The sequence below is a fragment of the Malaclemys terrapin genome, chromosome 7 (assembly GCF_027887155.1).
Source record: "Malaclemys terrapin pileata isolate rMalTer1 chromosome 7, rMalTer1.hap1, whole genome shotgun sequence".
NCBI classification, from domain to species: Eukaryota; Metazoa; Chordata; order Testudines; family Emydidae; genus Malaclemys; species Malaclemys terrapin.
Window position 1 is genome coordinate 95,415,890 of NC_071511.1, and position 21,879 is coordinate 95,437,768.

The window sequence follows — 21,879 nt, forward strand, 5'->3', positions numbered from 1 at the left end:
TTTGCACAAATACTTATTAAATAACTCTTAAAACATTCTCTCTCTACTGATACAAATATTTTGAGGACTTAGATAACTTTATTAGTTGTATTCCTTTCACATTTCACAATGCTTGATTAGTTAATAATTGAACTTATAATTTTGGTGCATTCTAAATTCATTCTATCTTTCCAGTCAACTCCATTACACTTAGCAGCTGGGTATAACCGGGTTAAGATTGTGCAGCTGTTACTACAGCATGGAGCTGATGTACATGCCAAGGATAAAGGGTGAGTTTTTTTTCACTTGTGTTTAGAATGTATCAATAATGCACTTTTACATGTAATAAAGAATTCTAATGTTAAAAAAAAACTTGACCTGGATCAAATGCCAGAAAACTCAAAGTTGAAGCAGATGTACCATCTCTAACTTTATAACTGTGACCTTCTAATTTTTGGTCACAACCTTATGAGAAACCTGCAAAGCAATAAAACTAATACCAAATCATCCATAAAACATATTCATTCTAAGAGGTGAACTGCCAACTTGTATATCTCCAAAAGACTTTAAAAGGCTTACATTTTAAAAAAATGCTTTCATACTATACCTATCAAAATTCAGTACACATCTGTGGTTGGTTCAGCTTTCATTTTCCTTTGAAGACCCCCTTTCACTTTAAAAATAGTTTTCTGATTGGATTCCCATGATTTCTCATTTTTAAAAGGCTATACTCAAAAGAATAAACATCATTTTTGTTTCCCAGATACTGAATTTGGATAATGTATTACTCCTGAGGGCATTGTGCACCAAAAAATAAAAATTTCTACACACAATATTTTAAAATTCTGCAAGTTTTATTTGTCAATAAATAAATGCAGAGGCTTCAGCATGGCAGTGGGAAGCACAGGCCACTGTGAGGCTGCACCCAATCCTGACAAAGCACAAGGCCTGGGCCTGCCCCAGAAATACCCTAGGGCCATGCCCCTCTGCGCCAGGCGCACCAGGTGTGCGGCAGGTCGGCTCAACCAGGGAGGATTCAAATGTCGGGGAATCCAGGTGTGGGGTCAGAGGATTCTGTGTGGGACAATCTGGGTGCAAGCAGTGTGGGAGGGTCTAGGTCAAGGGTCTCAAACGCAAATAACCATGAGGGCCACATTACTGACTCCCCCCCCCCGCTGCCCTCGGCCCCGCCCCCATTCCAACCCCTTCCCCGAAATCCCCACCCCAACTCTGCCCCCTCCCTGCCCCCAGGGGGTGCAGGAGGGGTGTGGGCTGTGGCGGGGGCCCAGGGCAGGAAGTTGGGATGTGGGGTGCAGGAGGAGTGAGGGGTACAGCAGGGGGTCAGGATGCAGGAGGGGTGCAGAGTACGGCAAGGGGGTCGGGGTGCAGGACGGGTGCGGCATGGGGCTCGGCAGTGGGTTGGGGTGCAGGAGGCGTGTGGGGTGAGGCTGGGGGCTCGGCAGGGGGTCGGGGTACAGGGTGCGGCTGGGGGCTCAGGGCAGGGGGTCGGTGCAGGGTGAGGCAGGGGGTCGGGGTGCAGGAGGGGTGCGGCATGGGGCTCAGGGCAGGGGGTTCGGCTGCAGGAGGGGTTCGGGGGGCAGGATCTGGCCCGGAGCATACCGGGGGCCGGGCAGGTTCCCTCCCTGTCTGCCTGCCTGCCTGGTCTGCCCTGCCCCCACGCCGCTCCAGGAAGAGGCTGGAACGTGGGGAAGGGGGGCAGAGGGGCTGTGTGGTGCTTCAGGCACCGCCCCCAGCAGCTCCCATTGGCTGCGGTTCCCCGTTCCCGGCCAATGGGAGCTGCTGGGGGCGGTGCCTGAAGCAACACACAGCCCCTCTGCTCCCCACGTTCCAGCAGCTTCCCGGAGCGGCGTGGGGGCAGGGCAGGCAGGCAGGGAGCCTGCCCTGCCCCCCGGTGCAGGTCCGGCCGGAGCCGCTCTAGGTAAACACTGGGGGAAGGTGGGGAGGCTGCGAGGGGCTTGCGGGCCGCAGAAAATAGCCCCGCGGGCCACGTGTTTGAGACCCCTGGTCTAGGTGGTGGTGGTGGGGGATCTGGATACACAGGGAGGAGCGGTGGGTTCCAGGTGCAAGGGAAATGGGACTCTGCAGGGGCTTCCAGGTGAAGGTTGTTGGGGTTCAGTGGAGGGGTCTGGATGTGGGAATCTCAGCAACGGGGATCTGGGTGCTGGTAGAGTGGGGCTTGGTGGGGTGGGGGTCTGGGTGCAGCTAGATGTTGGTCAGTAGCGTGGGGGGGTCTGGATGTGGGGGCTTAGCATAGTACAGAGGTTGGGACATCAGGGTGGGAATTTGAGTGCAGAGAGCTCAGTGGGGGGTAGTCTGGGTGCAGGAATGGGGGTCTGGAGGCAGGGGGTCTGGCTGCAGGGGGCTCCAGATGCAGGGGTTGAGGTTCAGTGGGGTTGGGGTTCAGATATGGAGGGCTAGGGGAGTTCATGGATGTACCAGGTAAGGCGTGGCAGGGGTATCTGGGTATGGGAGGTCCGGATGCATAGGAGTTGGGTGGATGGGGGAGCAGCTCCCTGTATAGTGACCCTTCCCTGCACAGCTTCCTGCAGCTGGGGGAGGTTTCTGGGGGTGGGTCTGATACAGACCCAGCCACTCCTTGCAGGGCAAGAGGAAGTCCTGTCCTCTCCTGCCTCCAGCCCAGCCAGGACTAGCAGCTGAACCTCAGCCCTGCAGTGATTTACCTTGCTGCCAGGTGCTCCGGGTGCCTGAAACGTTGTACCTGTGCTGCTAGGGAGTGGTGCGTGACTGCTCTTGCAGCTTCCCCTTGCTTCTCTGTCAGAAAGTCATTTTTCTGCAGGGAAGCAAAGAAATCTGCGGGGACCATGAATTCTGCTCACACGCAGTGGCACAAAATTCCCACGGGAGTAATGTATTTCTAAGCATTCACTTAGCATATAAGGGACTTTTGCTAAGTATAGAATTGCTAATTGAAACATGGTAAGTTCATACAAATTTACAGAAAATATTTAATCTCTAGAAACCTTTTTTTAAAATTGTGACTAAATAGGCTGAAATTATAGAAAATAGAATCTTAAGTCTTTATTCCCAACATATCACTTCAGGGTGCATAGAACAGCTGCCTGATCAAAGGGTTGCAAGGCCCTTGTAAACTTGAAACCTTTGTCAGTCCTCCCTTGCTACCCTTGCAATGAGATTGAGTCTCCCTGGCTGTCTAAATTACACTAGCCAGCCACCAGAACAGCTCAGGATCAGGAGGGAGCAGAGGTGGTTTAAACACCTTAGTTTTCCCTCCCTGTGGAGGTGAGGTCTGTGCTGTGTTCTTAGGTGTATAGTACAGGATCTTGCTCAGTGATATTAACACTAAACCAATCAGACTTCTTTAGAATGCTAAAGAGATTGTGCAACAAAACTTTTTAGGGATAAAGGAAAGATTACTGTCTTCTTTGAAATAACTTCTCCCAATACAGTGCTTTCCACTTAGTGTAAGTACTGTTTAATTTAATAAAATCTCTGGAACCAAGTCACTTACAACAAATACAATGCAATTTCCATGTGATTATGGAATTCATTGTGCAATTTATTGTGATTATGTTAAGTAGACATTGATTTCAATAACTTTGGAGGTTATTTTCTCATATCTGTTTTCCCCATCTCTTTTCAGTGGGATAGCTGTTTTTTTTTAATTTTTAGAATTGTTTGAATGCTACATATTTTTATTTGTAATTTACTGAGTTTATATACTTCTAATCCAAGCATATATAATCATGTTCTTCCCCCCCCCCCCCACCTGCTTAGAGATTTGGTGCCACTTCACAATGCCTGTTCCTATGGTCATTATGAAGTAACAGAACTTCTAGTAAAGGTTGGTATTTAATTTCATTCCTCTTTCAAACTGGGTGAGATTCTTCTATTGTGAATTTTTCCTGGTTTTTGAGTGTCACTTATCTTTTTGTATTTAAAATCGTTTTTAAAAAAAAGACAGTAAGGTTTGATATGTCAATTTGATATATGTACACTAACTTCACTCTCCCGCCCAGAATAAGTTAGAAGCATGACCTGTAAAGCAGCTTATAAAAATGCACTGTCACTTTAAAACGAACTGTTCGTGTCAAGATGAAGTTGCAGTGGAAGTCAGCAATTAGCTAGGTAAATACCTTTCACTTTCAAGTTACGGAGGTGTCATGATGGTTTGTAAGATTAGTGTAGGGCTAGGATTATTAGGGTTTTAAAATATTGTAGAAATACCAACCCAGTAGTTCTAGCACTCTAGATGTAAACAGAGATTTAGCAAAGCTTTTTAAAAAATTGTCATCTAAAGAGATGATTTGTAAGCCTTGTTCCAGCCCTGTACAAATTAAGGCACCAATCCTGCAACTGTTTGCATGCAGGCACAACAGTGCATATCTGTGGAGTCCCATTAAAGCCGCTGGGGCTCTGCATTGACACAGTGTGCATACAAAAATTTGCAGAATTGGGTCTTGAAAAGAGTGAAGTTCATCCGTCTCAGACACAAGTATTACTAATAAATTAAATGACACTGTCAGTTCACTTGCAAAAATATTTAACTTAATGTAAATATTTATTTTTTATAATAGTCTCTGAGTCTTGAAAATATTCCCTCGGAGCCTAAAACTAGATTTGTTAAAGTAACTATCAATCAGACAGACATAAAGGGAAGAAAAAAGAAAAATTGCGTAGGAAAAAAGATTAACCGTAACTACTTGTGTATATATATTCTGTATATACTCCAGACATAACGTTTAAACAATTAGCAATCTTTACAAATTTTATTGTATCTAGAGAATATAAAAATTTAGTGAACTGAAATGTTGAGAGATGGCTCTATATCTGCAACAGTTCTGACATTTTGAACTTTTTTCCTAACTTCAGCCACTGATTAGTTTGCAGGGTTATTAAAAACATCCTTTTGGTCTCCATTTCAGTGGTGCAGAGTTGGGGCCTAACTACAGAATCCTTACTACCCCTTGTGTATTATCTGCTTGCATGGAAATTTTATTCTTACAAACACTCTTTCCCTCCCTGCCGTCCTCTTTTGTACCCCATATTGAATGTTTGTTGGCACTTCCAGTTTCTTCAGTAAAATGAGAGAAGAATGTCCTAGAAGTGCTGGCAAGACACTTCTGCACGTGCATACACAAACCCTCTCTCTTCCAGGAGAAAGCAGAGCATGAAGGGTCCATGAAAAAATTCAAGTTGTAGTTGAAATTGCAAATATTTAATTAATGTTGAATCCCTGAAAAAGTCATCAGTCTCATGTGGAAATGAACAGTAGCACCTTCACTCTGACCCTGTGTCATTGCACACAAACCACTCCCCCCCACCTCCCTCAAACTAGGAGATAAATGTATTTACTTTCATTGCATCAGTGACTCAAAATATCAGGGGTGGCATGGTAGTTACCAGAGGTGTTTTTTACCAGTAAAATTGTGGTTGTATCCAGCCTAGGAAAAACTAATTAATTCCAATTTAAGGCATTTTCTGTTTTAAAAACTGCTTCATAATTGCACTTAGATTTAGCTATATATTCAAGTTGTGGTTAATAAGGTAGGGTTGTACAAATGAAAAGTAAAATTGCAGTAGGTGTAATGTAATTATAATACTGAACATCGGAATGCCTGCATTTTAGTTTGGTATTTTCTCAAGGAAGCTATACATGTCATGATTCATATTTCAGTTTTCAGTGTTATATAAACATTAAAAACATTTGATTATATGAAACGACAGTAATGCAGAGTTGTAGGCTTGAAGCATTAAGCAATCAGAAACATGCAGAATTGCAGACTACCAATCCAGGTCCATTTGACCATGCTGCATTGTGTATCAGAAGACCAACTTTGATGTAGTGGATAGATGGAGCCTATTCCTCAATTTTGAATGGATGTATCCAAAGTTTGAAAAGATTTGTTCTGTGCTTGCTGAAACTTGCTGGACACTGATGCAAGTATTTTTCTCAGTTTAAGATAGTATTTACCAGTGCCCTGTCCTACACCATAGGAAATAGTCAGCGTTGCCAAAACTTGAAGTGGTTTAACTGAATTATCTTACTCTTGTTGTTAGGCTTATTGTCTGCTGCTAAATTGTAAACTGAAACATTGAAACTGCATTCAGTAGTTTAAAATACACTTAAGCAGGTGTGCACTGTGTTTACATTATAGAAAACCGTTCTTGCCTTCTTTAAGAACGTAACTAGACCACTAGGAAAAGATAGGTTTCCACACCTTTTCCGGAATACACCATTTTGTATATCAAATGTGGTGTTGTATTGTGAGACTTAACATGGATGCTCATATCTGGGTGTACAAACCTTTTAAGAACCAAACCAATACTTAGGGTCATACCAGATGGTGGTAATAATGCTTACATAATACAATAGAACCTCAAAGTTACAAGCACCAGAGTTATGAACTGACCAGTCAACCACATACCTCATTTGGAACTGAAACTACGCAGTCAGGCAGCAGCAGAGACTAAAAAAAAAAGCAAATACTTTTTGCTGCAGTACTGTGTTAAATGTAAACTAAAAATAATAAAGGGAAAGCAGCATTTTTCTTCAGAGTAAAGTTTCAAAGCTGTATGAAGTCAATGTTCAATTGTAAACTTTTGAAAGAACAACCATAACGTTTTATTCAAAGTTACAAACATTTCAGAGTTACAAACAACCTCCATTCTCAAGGCGTTCGTAACTGAGGTTCTACTGTATGTACATGTAAAAAACCAGAAATTTCAAAAATTCCTTGACTTCACAGGCAAGCAATATAAAGAGGATTTTTGAAGTGTTTTTTATGAAAAATTACATTGAAATGTCTCTATCTTAGACACAGATGTTATGGTTCTGTGCAGGGCCGGCTTTAGCAAGAGCGGGGCCCGATTCCTGGGGGCGGGGCTTGCTGCAAGCCCTGCCCCCAGGAGCCGAGCCGCGCCGCAGGGGGGCCGGGGGGGAGCCGCCGGGGGGGCCCCGAGCCGCGCCGCCGGGGGGGCCCCGAGCCGCGGGGACCGGGCCGGAGCCGGGCCACGGGGGCCGTGCTGGGGCCTGCGGGAACGGGCCGCGCCTCCCCGGAGCCCTTCTTCCGCCCCCACCCCAGCTTACCTTGTGCTGCCGGCCGGCCCGCCCCTGCTGCTTAGTCTCAGACTTCCCGCGAATCTCTGATTCGCGGGAAGCAGGGGAGGGGGCGGGTCATGCAGGGCAGGGGAGGAGGGGGAAGTGGGCGGGGTGAACAGCTGCAGCGCGGGGCCCTCTTGGCGCAGGGCCCAATTCAGCCAAATCGGCTGAATCGGCCTAAAGCCGGCCCTGGTTCTGTGGAAGGCACAGGTCTGGCATCAGACTTAAGGCTTAGTGGATGACTAAAAATGCATTTGCATGTTTAAGATTTTTAGGTTTAACCTTAACTTAGGTTTAACCTTAACTTGGCATTACAGGATTTTTTAATACAATATTTTAAATATTTTTCCCCTTAAATAACTGATAACTATTTAAAACCTTAATTTAGCTTAGATTTTTAACTGGAGATGTTTTTTATAGTTTAAAATTGCAGGTAAGTATAAAAGTATGTACAGAATTACTTTAAATTTTTAGAAGAAAAATATGTAACTCAAGTAGATACAAAATACAGACTATTTTGTCCTGGGCATACAGACACAACTGTGTTTCTAATCCCAAACTACTACATTTTGATGATTTGTAGGGGAAAGAATCTGCAACTCATTTTGAAATATATGTATTTTAAAACTAGTTAAAAGTTTAAACTATTAAATAAGAATTTTCTTGCTGCGTTAGCAGATTTATGTTGGTTGACAATTTGTGACAAAAAGTGCTTCTCAGCATTTGAAGGCAAGTGACAGGATGAGGATTAGTGTTGCAATAAACTTTTTGTTAGTATTTTGTTATGTAACAAAAAATGTTAATTTTTAAAAAATGTGACTCTTAGAGTAAATAGAAGTTGCCTTGAAGCAACTGAGTTTATAAACATTTTTTTGTGTTCACAGACTGATTTATCATTTTGTCAAAAACTGTCAACTTCCTCTTGGGAAATGGTAGCTCTTACTTAGGCTAAAGAACCATTCAGTTATGTAGAGACTAATGATGGAAGGATGATAATATAGTTGTGATAATAGTGAGAGGAAGGATGATCCAGTGGTTAGAGAGCTAGCCTAGAGTTTGGGAGACTTAGGCGCAATTCCCTGCTCCGACACTGGCTTTCTTTGTGACCTTGGGCACATCACTTAGGGCTTGTCTACACTTAAAATGCTACAGCAGCACAGTTGCGCCGCTGCAGCACTTCAGTGTAGACCAGGGGTCAGCAGCCTTCGGCATGCGGCCCATCAGGGTAATCTACTGGCAGGCCACGAAATGTGTTTAGGTTGACCATCTGCAGGCACGGCCCCCACAGCTCCTAGTGGCCACGGTTTGCCATTCCCAGCCACTGGGAGCTGCAGGGGGCCATGCCTGCTGTCAGTCAACCTAAACACATCTCGCAGCCCGCCAGCGAATTATTCTAATGGGGCGCGTGCCGAAGTTTGCCGACACCTGGTATAGATGCTAACTGGAGAGGTTCTGTTGTCATAGGTAATTCACCTCCCCAAGAGTTGAAATTCTTCAGTCGACTGGGACTTAGGTCATCCTAACTGTGCCACTCAGGTTTGGATTTTTCACACCTCTGAGTGATGTCATTGTGCTGACTTAATTTTCTAGAGTAGACTAGGCCTTTAGTTTCTTTGTATCTCACTTCCCTATCTATAAAATGGGGATTGTAATAGTGCCCTACCTCACAGGTGTGTTGTAAGGATAAATTCATTACAGATTATGAGGCACTCTGATGGTATGGTAATGGGGGCTGTATAAGGATTTACAATCGATATTTCTGGAAAAATATCTTGGAAACTGCATGCATATATATACTTATATATTTATCTTGCTGTTTGCTTTGTTGCAATTAATAATTGCAATTTTTCTCTAATAGTCTGCTTTGTTTTTGTAACTTTCCCAGCATGGAGCATGTGTGAATGCTATGGATCTGTGGCAGTTCACTCCTCTGCATGAAGCAGCTTCTAAGAACAGGGTGGAAGTGTGTTCTCTCTTGTTAAGTTATGGTGCTGATCCAACGCTGTTGAACTGTCACAATAAAAGCACCATTGATTTAGCCCCAACACCTCAATTAAAAGAACGATTGGCATGTGAGTATAAAGTGAATGTGAAACTGAATAGGATAGTTGGCATTTCATAGCTCATCTCCAGTTGATCAGTTGTTTTTCTTTGTAATATGTGCCTTAAGTTTCATAAACAGTATCACACTGATATCAAGTTTGGGAGAAAGTGTTTACATTTTGCAAACAATTGTGTAATGCCTACCTGAAAATATTATCCTAAAACATGAAAATAGTTTCAAATATATACAACTAACAGGCCCTTTTGAACCTAGATTTAAAAACAGATTTTAGTTACTCTTCAACAGTCTTGTGGCTGTAATGGCTTGTGTAGATTTTTCTTTCCTGGAATCCTGTTTTCTTCCTGCTGCTTCCCCACTTCTCCCTATGATCTTTCCAAAAACTTATTCACAGTAACACCATTTTTCTCTTCAGCAAAGATCATTTGAACAAAAACAACAACAACAACAAAACAGCATAATTACTTAGAACTCTGAATACGTTTGTTCTGAAGATGAAATGCTACCGCTTTCTCTCAACTTCTAAAGTGGAGAATTGAGACATGAGTTCTGTCTGGCATAGCTAAGGAATCCTCATGCTCAGCCTATTCATGGACAAAGTAGTAATTTTCTGGAGTATATAGAGTGCTGGGTTACATCCATATAATGAGCCCGTTTACAGTAAATTACTAGAAATGGCTTTCTAAGGTCTCTCCCATGCACTGAAAGGAGCATTTCCCTACTAGAAGCAAACAATCCCTTTAATACTTTCCAGACCTATAAAGAATATAATCTTTCTTTTCCAGATGAATTCAAAGGTCACTCCCTGCTACAGGCGGCACGAGAATCAGATGTAGCTCGCCTCAAAAAATATCTTTCTTTGGAAACAGTGAATTTCAAGCATCCTCAAACTCATGAAACAGCATTGGTAATATTTCAGATGTATTAGTGATTTAAGATGTGTGGTGGCTAAACTAAATATGTTCGGCAATGCTTTAAAACAAATTCCAATTTCTGAGAGCCTGACTTTGATAAAGACTGGCAAGTCAACTCTAGTGTATAAGAAATTATTAAGTTAACACATCTAGAGTATCCTTTGTAATTTAAACTTTTCACATTCCTGTCAAGTCTTGCAGGATAGTTCGCTGCTACCATATCAGCGAAAGGTTGTACCCAATTTGTCTATTTTCTCTAGGTCGTGTCTACCACTGTTTGTCATCTTTCTCAATCCACTGAATACTTGAGTTTCTAAGTTTTCTTCTACATATATTAGCTTACATTTTTTTCAGGTTGAACCACACTTACTGTCTGCTCCTATTTCTAATCTCTTCTAATGGCTTTTGTCGTTCTATCCTTGTAGGTGGTTTTTCACTTTTCAATGTAATTTCATATGCATGTTTCATCAGTGAATTGAAAGAATAAAGATAAGCTCAGTCTAATGCCAACTGCTGCAGCACTGCAGTAGGCAGCTTTCTCTCTGCCTCTATTCCTGACACAGCCATTTATCCTAATTTTTTTTTTTTTTTTTTTTGGCTTAGAATCCAGCCAGTTTTCAATCCATATGAAAAGTGTTTGGCGCCTTCATCTAGAAATTTTAGTAATTGTTAAAATAAGTCAGACTTGTGTGGCTTGATCATTACAAACTCATGCTTGATTCCCACTCTCTTGCTTTTGATTACTTTATTCTGATAGTTATTATATGTTGAGGAAGAGAGAGGGGAAATGGCAAACAAAGTAAAAGGAAAGAGAGATGAGGAAAGAGAACAGAAAATGCTATTGTGTAATATCCTTTATGTGGCCCATGGTAAAAAATTCACGGCCATGAAAAATGCATCATGGACCATGAAATCTAGCCTTTTGTGTGCTTTTACCCTATACTATACAGATTTCACGGGGAAGACGAACGTTTCTCAAAGGGGTCCTGACCTAAAAAGGGGTTGTGGGGGGCGTGTCACAAGGTTATTTTGGGGAGGTCGTGGTATTGCCACCCTTACTTCTGCACTGCCTTTAGAGCTGGGTGGCCAGAGGGCGGCGGCTGTTGGCTTGGCACCCAGCTCTGAAGGTAGCGCCCCGCCAGCAGCAGCGCAGAAGTAAGGCTGGCAATACCATACGATGCCACCTTACTTCTGCACTGCTGCTTTCAGAGATGGGCAGCCAGAGAGTGTGGCTGCTGACCGAGGGCCTAGCTCTGCAGGCAGCAGCTTAGACGTAAGGGTTGCAATATGGTACCATGCCATCCTTACTTCTGCACTGCTGCTGGCAATGGCTCCCGGCCAGCAGTCATCGCTCTCTGGCCACCCAGCTCTGAAGGCAGCACTGCTGCCAGCAGAAGTAAGGGTAGCAGTAACTCAAACCCCCTACAATAACCTTGTGACCCACCTCACAACTCCTTTTTGGGCCAGGACCCTTACAAGTACAACATCATGAAATTTCAGATATAAATATCTGAAATCAAGAAATTCACGATTTTTAAAATCATATGACCATGAAATTTGAAATTTAGTAGGGCCCCAAGCATGACCTAGTTACAGTTCCTGAAAAGCGTTTTTGCCAGAAATACTGGATTACATGGTCCAGATGCAATCAATGTAACTCCCTTGCCTTTTTCTTGTTCAAGGGATGAATTTAGTCTAGTAAAACCATTCGAATATTAAGAGCCTGAAACTAGATTTTCTAATATATTTATATAAATAATAATTAAATAAATTTTGTTGCTAGCTATTTGAGTGATTTTATAAGTTCAACCTCCAAACCTAAAACTGCTGTTACTATACTGATTCTCAAGTCAAAGAAATAAAATGGGTAAAATCCTGGCTCGATTGAAGTCAATGGCAAAACTCTCATTGACTTCACTGGGGCCAGGATTTCATCCAATATGTACAAATTATTGATCCATCTCTGTAATTAACATAGACTTCAAGATTCTCAAAGTCCTAGGTACTGTTATACCAAATTTTGTCCGCCTCAGTTAAGTGGGCTATACTAAGAATCTTCTCTCATACACTAATATTAGAGTTTTTAGTTTGTTTTTCTTTGGCTTGGTATCAACCTTGGTATCCTTTTTATGGGTTATCAATCAAACATAGAAACATAGCTCTTCGATAGTTATAGACCCCATACCTCAACCCTGGTTGGTAGTTGTAATTTTCTATTCTGGAACTGTTAAGATGGAGACAGACCAGCTTGTGGTTAATTGTTGGGGTGTAGAAGTACAGGGGGTCTAAAGGTAAGATGTAAGGTGAGAAGTCCAGAAATCTTTTTTGTATTCCCTCTGGTCCAGATGCCCATGTGACATTAAGCAAGTCACTTAATCACTGTCTGCCTATTTCCTCATCTGTAAAATGGAGATATTTGTTTTACCATGAATATTGAGACTAAGGCCCAGATATTTAGACATTGCTGCACTCAGCATTGCAGCACCTAAGTCTCATGTTCAAAAGGGATTTAGTCACTTAGGAGCTAAAATCTCTTTGGCCGTCAATGGGTTTTTGGCTCCTAAATCTCTTTTGAAGATGAGACCTAGGCTCCTAGATCAGTTAGGTGTGGCAACTCTGAGCACAGCAACACCTGAATACCTTTAAAAATCTGGGCCAGATTCCTTGTTTTAAAGCACTTCGAGATCAGTTTCATTTAAGTGCTCATATACCTTTCATGTATTTATGTGCCATTTCTAGAAGCTATGCCTCTAGTTATTAATATATTAATTATTAAATCCCTCAGGAGTAGGATACTATGTAAGCTTAAAAGTACTGAAGTCTGCTCTCTGGTTGAAGTAATCAGTAGGACTGTTTTCCAAGCTAATCTAAGCATAAAAGGACAATCGTATAATAATAATTGTTCTATTATTGCAGCAACATCCCCAATGGACAGTGACAGTCTTCTTCAGCTATTTAGTTGGACAGAACTCATTTCATTGTAATAGGATATTGTTACAGGATAATGTCTTCCACTTTAAAAGTGTTTCTCCCGAACTCATGTATCAACAACAGTAGATTTGCAGTATCACATGTTTTCCACTGGTGAGAGAGGACTCTACCCTTAAGACATTTTCTCCTCTCAAATGTATCTTCTTGTTACCAGTTTGTCTAACTGCAGTTGTATTAAGCTAACAGAGGAATATAGAACATGTTATCTACCTGTTTTTTAATTTACTGGTTCTGTGTTCATTAATTTCCCCAACATTATTATATTATACTGGAAGTCAGAATAGATAGCCCCTTCTGGCCTTAGAATCTACAACTTAGTGTTAGAAATTTAGTTAAATGCTGTGTTGGAAAATCATGGTACAAACCCACATGTAGGTCGCATTGAAATTAATAGTACTCTGCATGGGTCTGTTCTAGCAGTTCCTGACACAGGATCTTGCTTTAGTTTGCTGTTCATTAGCAACTAATAAAATGCTGTATATAACAAGAGCATTATTAATGCTGCAATTTTGAAATATTTAGCACTGTGCTGCTGCATCTCCTTATCCCAAGAGAAAGCAAGTCTGTGAATTACTTCTGAGAAAAGGAGCCAACATCAATGAAAAGACAAAAGAGTGAGTGCTACTGATGGATGCTATTGATTGTTCAGGATAATTTTATAGCATACAACTTAATTGTAATATTTATTTTTTAATAAAGCTTCTTGACACCTCTCCATGTGGCATCAGAAAAAGCGCATAATGATGTCGTTGAAGTTGTTGTGAAGCATGAAGCTAAGGTATGACTTACTTCCTGTATTTCTTTGGCTAGAATTATCTATAAGATGTAACATTGTAGCACAAAGTTGACAGACTGCAGTTGTAAATTCAGTATTGTGCATAGAATTAGTTTTTGTAAGTATACATGTTTACATATGCAAGACAGAGATGATACACACACTTGTATAGAATTATGTATATAGACTTCATACATTTGTAAAGTTTTAAGACACAAAACCCTGTAGTTTGACTAATTACTACTACTTTCACTAAGTATGGAAAAAAGATGTATTTGGTGCTTAATTATAAGCAATAGAATTGTGAAGGTGTTTTACAAAAACACAAAGAGAGGAGGTGGCAAATAAACTAGTTAGAAGAATAGTATGTAAGAGATCTGGGGCTTAAATTCAGAAAGATAAAATGGAGAAAAATTTAAATGGTGTCACTGGCAATAAAATTAAGATCATGTCAAGATGTTGCACAGCTGCACTGCATTTTGGTCAAGTTTTCACATAGAAAGTATGGAAATAGGGTGTGCCACTTACTGTAATCACATTGAACAAGACAGCTAAAATAAAGACTTAGGATTCTGATTTTTGGAACTTGATTACAGGCTGACTGCTGTAGGACTTCTGACATGGCTATTGAGAGAAGCAGAGAAGAATAGAAAGCTACTTGTTATAGGATTGAGTTACTGAATTTCTTAATTAGTTATTAGAAAAATTCAGAGATTCTCAAATCAGAATAGCCAATATTAGCTGATGTAGACAAAGTTGTTCTGTACATCTTATTTAGTAGTTAAACAGTGACAGAATCGTAGAAGATTAGAGTTGGAAGAGATCTCAGGAGGTCATCCAGTCCAACCCCCTGCTCAAAGCAGGACCAACCCAACTAAATCATCTCACCTAGGGTTTTGTCAAGCTAGGCCTTAAAAATCTCTTAAGGATGGAGATTCCACCACCTCCCTTGGTAAGCCATTCCAGTGCTTCACCACCCTCCTAGTGAAATAGTTTTTCCTAATATCCAACCTAGATCTCCCCCACTGCAACTTGAGACCATTGCTCCTTGTTCCATTATCTCCCACCACTGAGAACAGCCTAGGTCCATCCTCTTTGGAATCCCCCTTCAGGTAGTTGAAGGCTGCTATTAAATTCCCCCCCCCCCCTTCTCTTCTGCAGACTAAATAAGTCCAGTTCTTCTTCGAGAGATGTCCCTGTGGGTGCTCCACTACAGGTGTTGGTGCATCCCTGCGCCTTCGCCCGGAGATTTTTGCAGCAGTACTCATAGCGGCCACGCATGCTCAGAATCTGCCCCCCCGCTGTGACTCTAGGGTAATAGAACGCATGCGTGGCCGGTCTCCTCAGTTCCTTCTCAACCGTCCCCGGCCTGAGACGGAGCTTAGCAGACTCATTAGAGAATCCTTCACTATTGCCTTAATTATCCTTTAGAAACCACTTTTTTCTGTCAGTTTTCTCTGTTAAAATAGTTACTTACCCAGTTTATCTTAAAAAAAAAAAAAAAAAAAAAAAAAAAAAAAAATTTCCTGTCAGCCGCGGCTATGCCGGGCTCCACCGGTTTCAAGCGCTGTGCTATTTGTAAGGAAGCTATCCCGTCATCGGACGGGCACTCAAAGTGTATAAAATATTTGGGGGAAGCTCACATTCCCCAAAAATGTGCCCACTGCTGTAAACTCAGCTCCAGGGCACGGAAAGACAGGGAGCTTAAACTCAAACTGCTCCTGCTTCAAAAATCTATCGGGTCAGTTTCAGACCCAGGCATTGAAGCCGGCTCCGCTACCCGACACAGCCCCCCCCCCCCCTCAAAAAAGCTCAAGAAGTCTACGAAAAAGGGGCACCTTTCCTCACCGAGCAAGACTATGAGGCATAAAGTTTCTCCAGGCAGATCAACGATCTCTCTGCCTGTGATTCCTCGCCTCAGCAATTTTCACGATCCAGGCTCCTCTGGCACAGCGCAAAAGCCGCCTGAGGCTTCAGCGCCGCCGAGAAGCTCCGGTGCCGAGGCATCAGGCTTCCAGTTGCCTGCCTCAGGGACGGCACCGTTCGGCACCGTTCGGCACCGCGAATGAGACGGTGCCGACATTCTACAGCACGCCTCACCTGAGGCAGCCCGACATTTCTCGCCCGGCACCGACCGCGGCACCGACGCCTGCGGGGCATTCTGACACACAGATCACAGCCAGAAGCCCCGATCGCAGGAATGCTCTTGTGCAGCAGCCTCTGTCGGCTCAGCTTTCATCTCCCGCAGGAGCTGCTTTCACTCATTTTACCCAGACAGCTGATCTGCTAGTATCACCTACCTTGCAGTCTCCGCTCATGAATGCATATTCTGTTTCGATGCCTGAGTCAGGATCTGAGCAGTTTTCCTCCAGTGAGGAGGAAGCAGATCCACAGGGAGTTTTTTCCCCATATCATGACTCCCAGCCCCGGACCCAGAGCAATAAGGGCTATGGAAATATTACCTCATCCCACTCTCAGGACCCTGCCCCTTGGGGGATGAACCCCTGGATGGCACCACCTATGCCCTACCCGCAACCATGGCAATACTGGACACCATGGACATCATACCCTCGGGAACACATGCCCCGTGGCCATTCGACCAGGCGCAACACTGATCCAGTGCCGTCTCCTAATGCATATGCTAGTGACACGAGACGCCTGGCAACACAGCCACGTTCCCAGGATAAACCTAGCCCTTCTCCTGGTCCAACAGATCCGGAGTTAGCACCGGAGGAAGCATTACTTCCCCTTCCTCCCACTCCCTCTGATGAATATACAAAATTCCAGGACCTCTTTAAGAGAGTTGCTAGTGACCTGAACATTAACTTGGAAGTGGTTCCCGAACAACAGCATGAGCTAACGAACATCCTACAGCCCCCTTCTTCCTCCAGAGTGGCACTTCCAATTAACGCAGCCCTTTTAGAACCCGCTAAGTCCATCTGGCAGACTCCAGCGACAAGCCTACCTACCTGCAAGCAAGCGGACAAGAAGTATTTTATTTCTCCAAAGGACTCTGAATTCCTTTTTACCCACCCAGCACCAAACTCATTGGTAGTGGACGCTGCGAACCAGAGGGCCAGACAACAGTATTCTCGTTCTGCCCCACCTAACAAGGATAGCAAACGACTGGACCTGTTTGGTCGCAAGGTCTATGCATCCTCCACCCTCCAATTTCGCATAGCTAATTATACTGCAGTCCTGGCAAAATACGACCATAAAAACTATAATAAGTTAATGGACTTTATTGATGACATTCCAGAACAAAGAAAACAACAGTTCAGAGCTATAGTTTCTGAGGGCCAAGCCATTTCACGCACCGCTCTCCAAGCAGCCCTCGATGTAGCCAACACAGCGGCAAGATCTACCGCTACAGCGATAGTCATGCGACGGGGCTCATGGCTCTCCTCTTCCTTTTTTCCTCGCGAAGTTCAGAACACAATTGAAGATCTTCCCTTTGACGGTGACAAACTCTTTGCTGCTAACACGAATGAAGTGCTTCATTCAATGAAAGACTCCAGAACAACCCTCCGGTCTTTAGGTCTCCAGACACCTACGGCAAGAAGACTACAATATCGATACCAACCATACCACCGGCCACGTTATCCCGCATTTACACAACCTTCCCATAGACCGCAGGAACAGCAACAGCCGCAACGTCCACGACCAAGATTCCAGCGACGTCGCCCAAACTCTACAGGGGCGCCTCAACCCCCACCAGCTAATAGGCAGATTTGAAAACTTGGTCGAGGGTTTAGAAAGCAATGCCCTCACTTCAGCCGGCACACCAATCTTTGGACACCGCCTACGACCTTTTTTCCAACAATGGAGGAAGATTACCTCCGACAAGTGGGTCTTAGAGGTAGTTACAATTGGATACGTCATCCCCTTCCTCTCCTTACCTCCCACCCACCCACCCTCCCCGTCCCTCTTCAGGGACCCTTCTCACGAGCAGCTACTCCTCCAAGAGGTGCAACATCTCCTTCATCTGGGAGCAGTAGAAATCGTGCCAGAGCGACACAGAGGGAAGGGTTTTTACTCCCATTATTTCTTAACGGAGAAGAAAAATGGGGGATGGCGACCAATCCTCGATCTCAGGCGGCTCAACAGATTCATCAAAAAGCAAAAGTTCAAGATGGTGACCCTCAATACCATAATCCCAGCGCTGGAGCAGGGCGACTGGTTTTCTGCCCTCGACCTACAAGATGCCTATTTCCACGTCACTATACATCCGGCCCACAGACGTTTCCTCCGATTTACCCTTGGTTCCACACATTTCCAATACAGGGTACTCCCCTTCGGACTATCTACAGCCCCCCGTGCTTTTTCCAAACTTCTAGCTGTAGTCACTGCTCACCTCAGGAGACAAGGGGTAATAATATTTCCGTACCTCGACGATTGCCTCCTCAAAGCTTCAACATTCGACGAGGCGCTCCGGTTCACACGACTCACAGTCGAGTGCTTTTTTTCTCTCGGCCTACAAATAAACAAAGACAAATCCACATTACGCCCCACCCAGCACCTTCAGTTCATAGGCGCAGACCTCGACTCTCAGACCGGGCTAGCATCGCTCCCACCCGATCGCTACAATTCCATAAAACAACTGACCACAACTATTCGCAACAGCCCTCAGGTAACTGCCCGAGACTGCCTGCAACTACTAGGTCACATGGCCTCGTGCACTTTTGTCGTCCAGAATGCACGCCTACACATGAGGTGCTTCCAAGCGTGGCTGGCAACGGTTTACAAACCGAATATGCATTCTTTAAACAAGACTCTCTCCCTGCCTACTCCAGTCAAAGACTCGCTACGTTGGTGGACTGTCCACTCCAACCTTTGTTCTGGAGTCCCGTTTCTTCAACAGGCTCCATCACGCATTCTGACCACCGATGCATCTATGACAGGGTGGGGTGCACATATGTCTCATCACACAGTACAGGGACTATGGTCACCAACCGAGACCTCCCTGCACATAAATGTACTAGAACTTCGAGCCATTCGCAACGCGTGCCGTCACTTCCTGCCACTAATCAAACATCATCACGTACGCATAATGACGGACAACATTGCTTGCATGTTTTACGTAAACAGGCAGGGCGGAGCTCGTTCCCATTCGCTGTGCACAGAGGCTATGAAGCTCTGGAATTGGTGCATTGTGAACAACATCCGGGTATCAGCTGCTTATCTTCCCGGAATCATGAACACCACAGCGGACGAACTGAGCAGACGCTTCCCATGGGACCACGAGTGGGAGATAGACGAGAAAACCATTCACAACGTATTCAGCATATGGGGTTACCCAACAATAGACCTCTTTGCAACTGCAAAGAACAAGAAATGTCTCAATTTCTGCTCCAGAGCAGGACTGGGCAAACATTCCCTGGGGGACGCATTCATGATCTCATGGCACCGAAACCTATTCTATGCGTTTCCCCCGATACCAGTTCTCAACAGGGTTCTGATAAAAATACGAACGGATCGAGCCAAGGTGATCCTCATTGCCCCATCGTGGCCCAGACAACCATGGTTTCCCTTCCTCACCAGAATGTCAATCCAACCACCAATCTCCCTGCCGCTTATTCCGAACCTTCTATCTCAGCAGCACGGTCGTTTTCTCCACCCCAACCTGTCCATGCTTCACCTCAAGGCCTGGTTCCTACGTGGTTCTCCCAACGCGAATTAGATTGCTCCGAACAAGTTCAGGAGGTGCTCCTACATAGCAGAACGCAAGCTACTCGCAAGACCTATCTTCAAAAGTGGAAACGATTCACACATTGGTGTTCTGCCAAACATCTTTCTCCTACCTCGGTACCTCTTCCGTTTATATTGGACTATCTCTTAGGCCGGATCGCTTAAGGCCCTTCTTTCAGCTCCATCAGGGTCCATTTAGCTGCTATTACGACTTTCCACGACAAAATTGATGATACGTCTGTCTTTGCTCACGCTACTACGAAGCGTTTCCTCAAGGGCCTACAAACCTTATATCCAGACATTAAACAACCGGCCACCCCCTGGGACCTTCATCTGGTACTGTCTGCCCTAACTCAGCAACCCTTCGAACCCCTAGCCACGTGATCCCTTTTACACCTCTCCATGAAAACGGCGTTTCTAGTGGCAATTACTTCTGCCAGACGGGCAGGAGAAATAGCAGCTCTCATAGCTCATCCACCATATACGATATTTTTTAAAGACAAGGTTACCCTCAGATTGCATCCCAAATTTCTTCCAAAGGCTCACTCATCATTCCATATTAATGAACCCATACACCTCCCGACTTTTTTCCCGAAACCACATGCAAACTCCTTTGAAGCCTCAATGCATACACTAGATGTTCGCAGAGCCTTGTCATTCTATTTGGATAGAACCAAACCCTTTAGAACCTCCTCTAGACTTTTTGTCTCTGTTGCAGAGCGCTCCAAGGGCATGCCTATTTCTACCCAGAGACTCTCGAACTGGATCTCCCAGTGTATCCGACTGTGCTATCAGATGAAAGGGGTTGCACCTCCAGATGGCATTAGAACACACTCCACTAGATCTCTGGCTGCCTCCATCGCGTTCTTACGCAAAGTCCCCTTGGCTGACATTTGTAAAGCAGCCACCTGGTCATCTGACCATACTTTTGTTAAACACTATGCCCTTATTCAAGGCCCTTTATCTGACATACGCTTGGGCAGGGCGGTACTCTCGACGGCGTTCCTACCAGATCCGAAGTCCCTACCTCCTTAAGATACACTGCTTTTAAGTCACCTGTAGTGGAGCACCCACAGGGACATCTCTCGAAGAAGAAGAGGAGGTTACTCACCCTGTGCAGTAACTGACGTTCTTCGAGATGAGTGTCCCTGTGGGTGCTCCACTACCCACCCTCCTCCCCTCTACTTCGGAGTTGGGGGGCCTCCGTGGTAGAGAAGGAACTGAGGAGACCGGCCACGCATGCGTTCTATTACCCTAGAGTCACAGCGGGGGGGCAGATTCTGAGCATGCGTGGCCGCTATGAGTACTGCTGCAAAAATCTCCGGGCGAAGGCGCAGGGACGCACCAACACCTGTAGTGGAGCACCCACAGGGACACTCATCTCGAAGAACGTCAGTTACTGCACAGGGTGAGTAACCTCCTCTTCCCTCAGCGTCTCCTCATAAGTCATGTGCTCCAGCCCCCTAATAATTTTCGTTGCCCTCCGGTGGACTCTCTCTCCAATTTATCCACATCCTTTCTGTAGTGGGGGGGCCAAAATATGGCCTCCCCAGTGCCGAATAGAGGGGAATAATCACTTCCCTCGATCTGCTGGCAGTGCTCCTACTAATGCAGCCCAATATGCCGTTTAAATTCCTTAAACTTCAGTAACATACTGAATATTTGCTTATCTGCAGCGTAGTAGGAATGTATTACTGCAGTTGAGAATTTTTACAATTTCCTTTTTCAAGTCATTTCTAATGCATTCTAGGCCACATTTTAGTGGTCTAACATACCTTCAGCCTTACTGAACTTGTATTAATAAAGCAGTAAGATTTTCCTTTTGAAGCTGTGGTACTTGCCAAGAGCTGTTGTTAAATGCTGAACTTCAAAGAAAAATGCATCCTCTTTTAGCCTAGATGCTGTGTTCAAGAGCAGACTAAATATTTTGTGTTCCTTTTTTAAGTCTTAGCATTACCATTGTCAATTAAATGAACTATTTGCCATGTGGAGTGAGAATTGCTACTCTAAGCCATCTTCCCTAATAACTCTCAACCCACCATGTTTATTCCTCCCTAGCACTTCACAGAGCACTCTCTGGGTGGCTCCCCTACCCGGCAGAGGTGTGTCATATTGAGGCTTCCAGCTATAGGGCAAACGGGTGAAGAGTGGGTCCCCCTTTATGGTGGACAGGGTAGTCATTCAGGGAATGTGCCCCTTTTGTATCTTGAGGCTTTCTGGTCTACTTTGGCTGATATGAAAGGGAAGGAAAACAGGCTTCCCTTGCATGATGTTGGTTGAAGCAGAGCTCCAGACTCCTCCCTGGTATTGGCTCTTTAAACTCCATGTTGAAGCTAAAGGTATGTCTACACAGCAACGTAAGCCTAGG

The 21,879-nt window shown here is 44.3% G+C and overlaps 1 protein-coding gene and 1 long non-coding RNA gene across 3 annotated transcripts in view; one reads left to right on the forward strand and one right to left on the reverse strand.

The window, feature by feature from the left end:
- Positions 1–21,879, forward strand: part of TNKS2 (tankyrase 2) — a 77,257-nt gene that overhangs the window by 12,805 nt on the left and 42,573 nt on the right. For both annotated transcript variants that reach the window (XM_054033739.1, XM_054033740.1), the window contains exons 6-11: positions 175–269; positions 3,757–3,823; positions 8,967–9,153; positions 9,929–10,050; positions 13,571–13,662; positions 13,748–13,826. In XM_054033739.1, the coding sequence (XP_053889714.1) occupies positions 175–269; positions 3,757–3,823; positions 8,967–9,153; positions 9,929–10,050; positions 13,571–13,662; positions 13,748–13,826 (642 nt within the window). The remainder of the gene's footprint in view (positions 1–174; positions 270–3,756; positions 3,824–8,966; positions 9,154–9,928; positions 10,051–13,570; positions 13,663–13,747; positions 13,827–21,879) is intronic.
- LOC128840132 (uncharacterized) lies at positions 17,051–18,292 on the reverse strand. Its single transcript, XR_008445606.1, has 2 exons — positions 18,211–18,292; positions 17,051–17,373 (listed from the first exon to the last, which is right to left on the reverse strand). It is a non-coding gene; the product is annotated as an uncharacterized LOC128840132 (long non-coding RNA).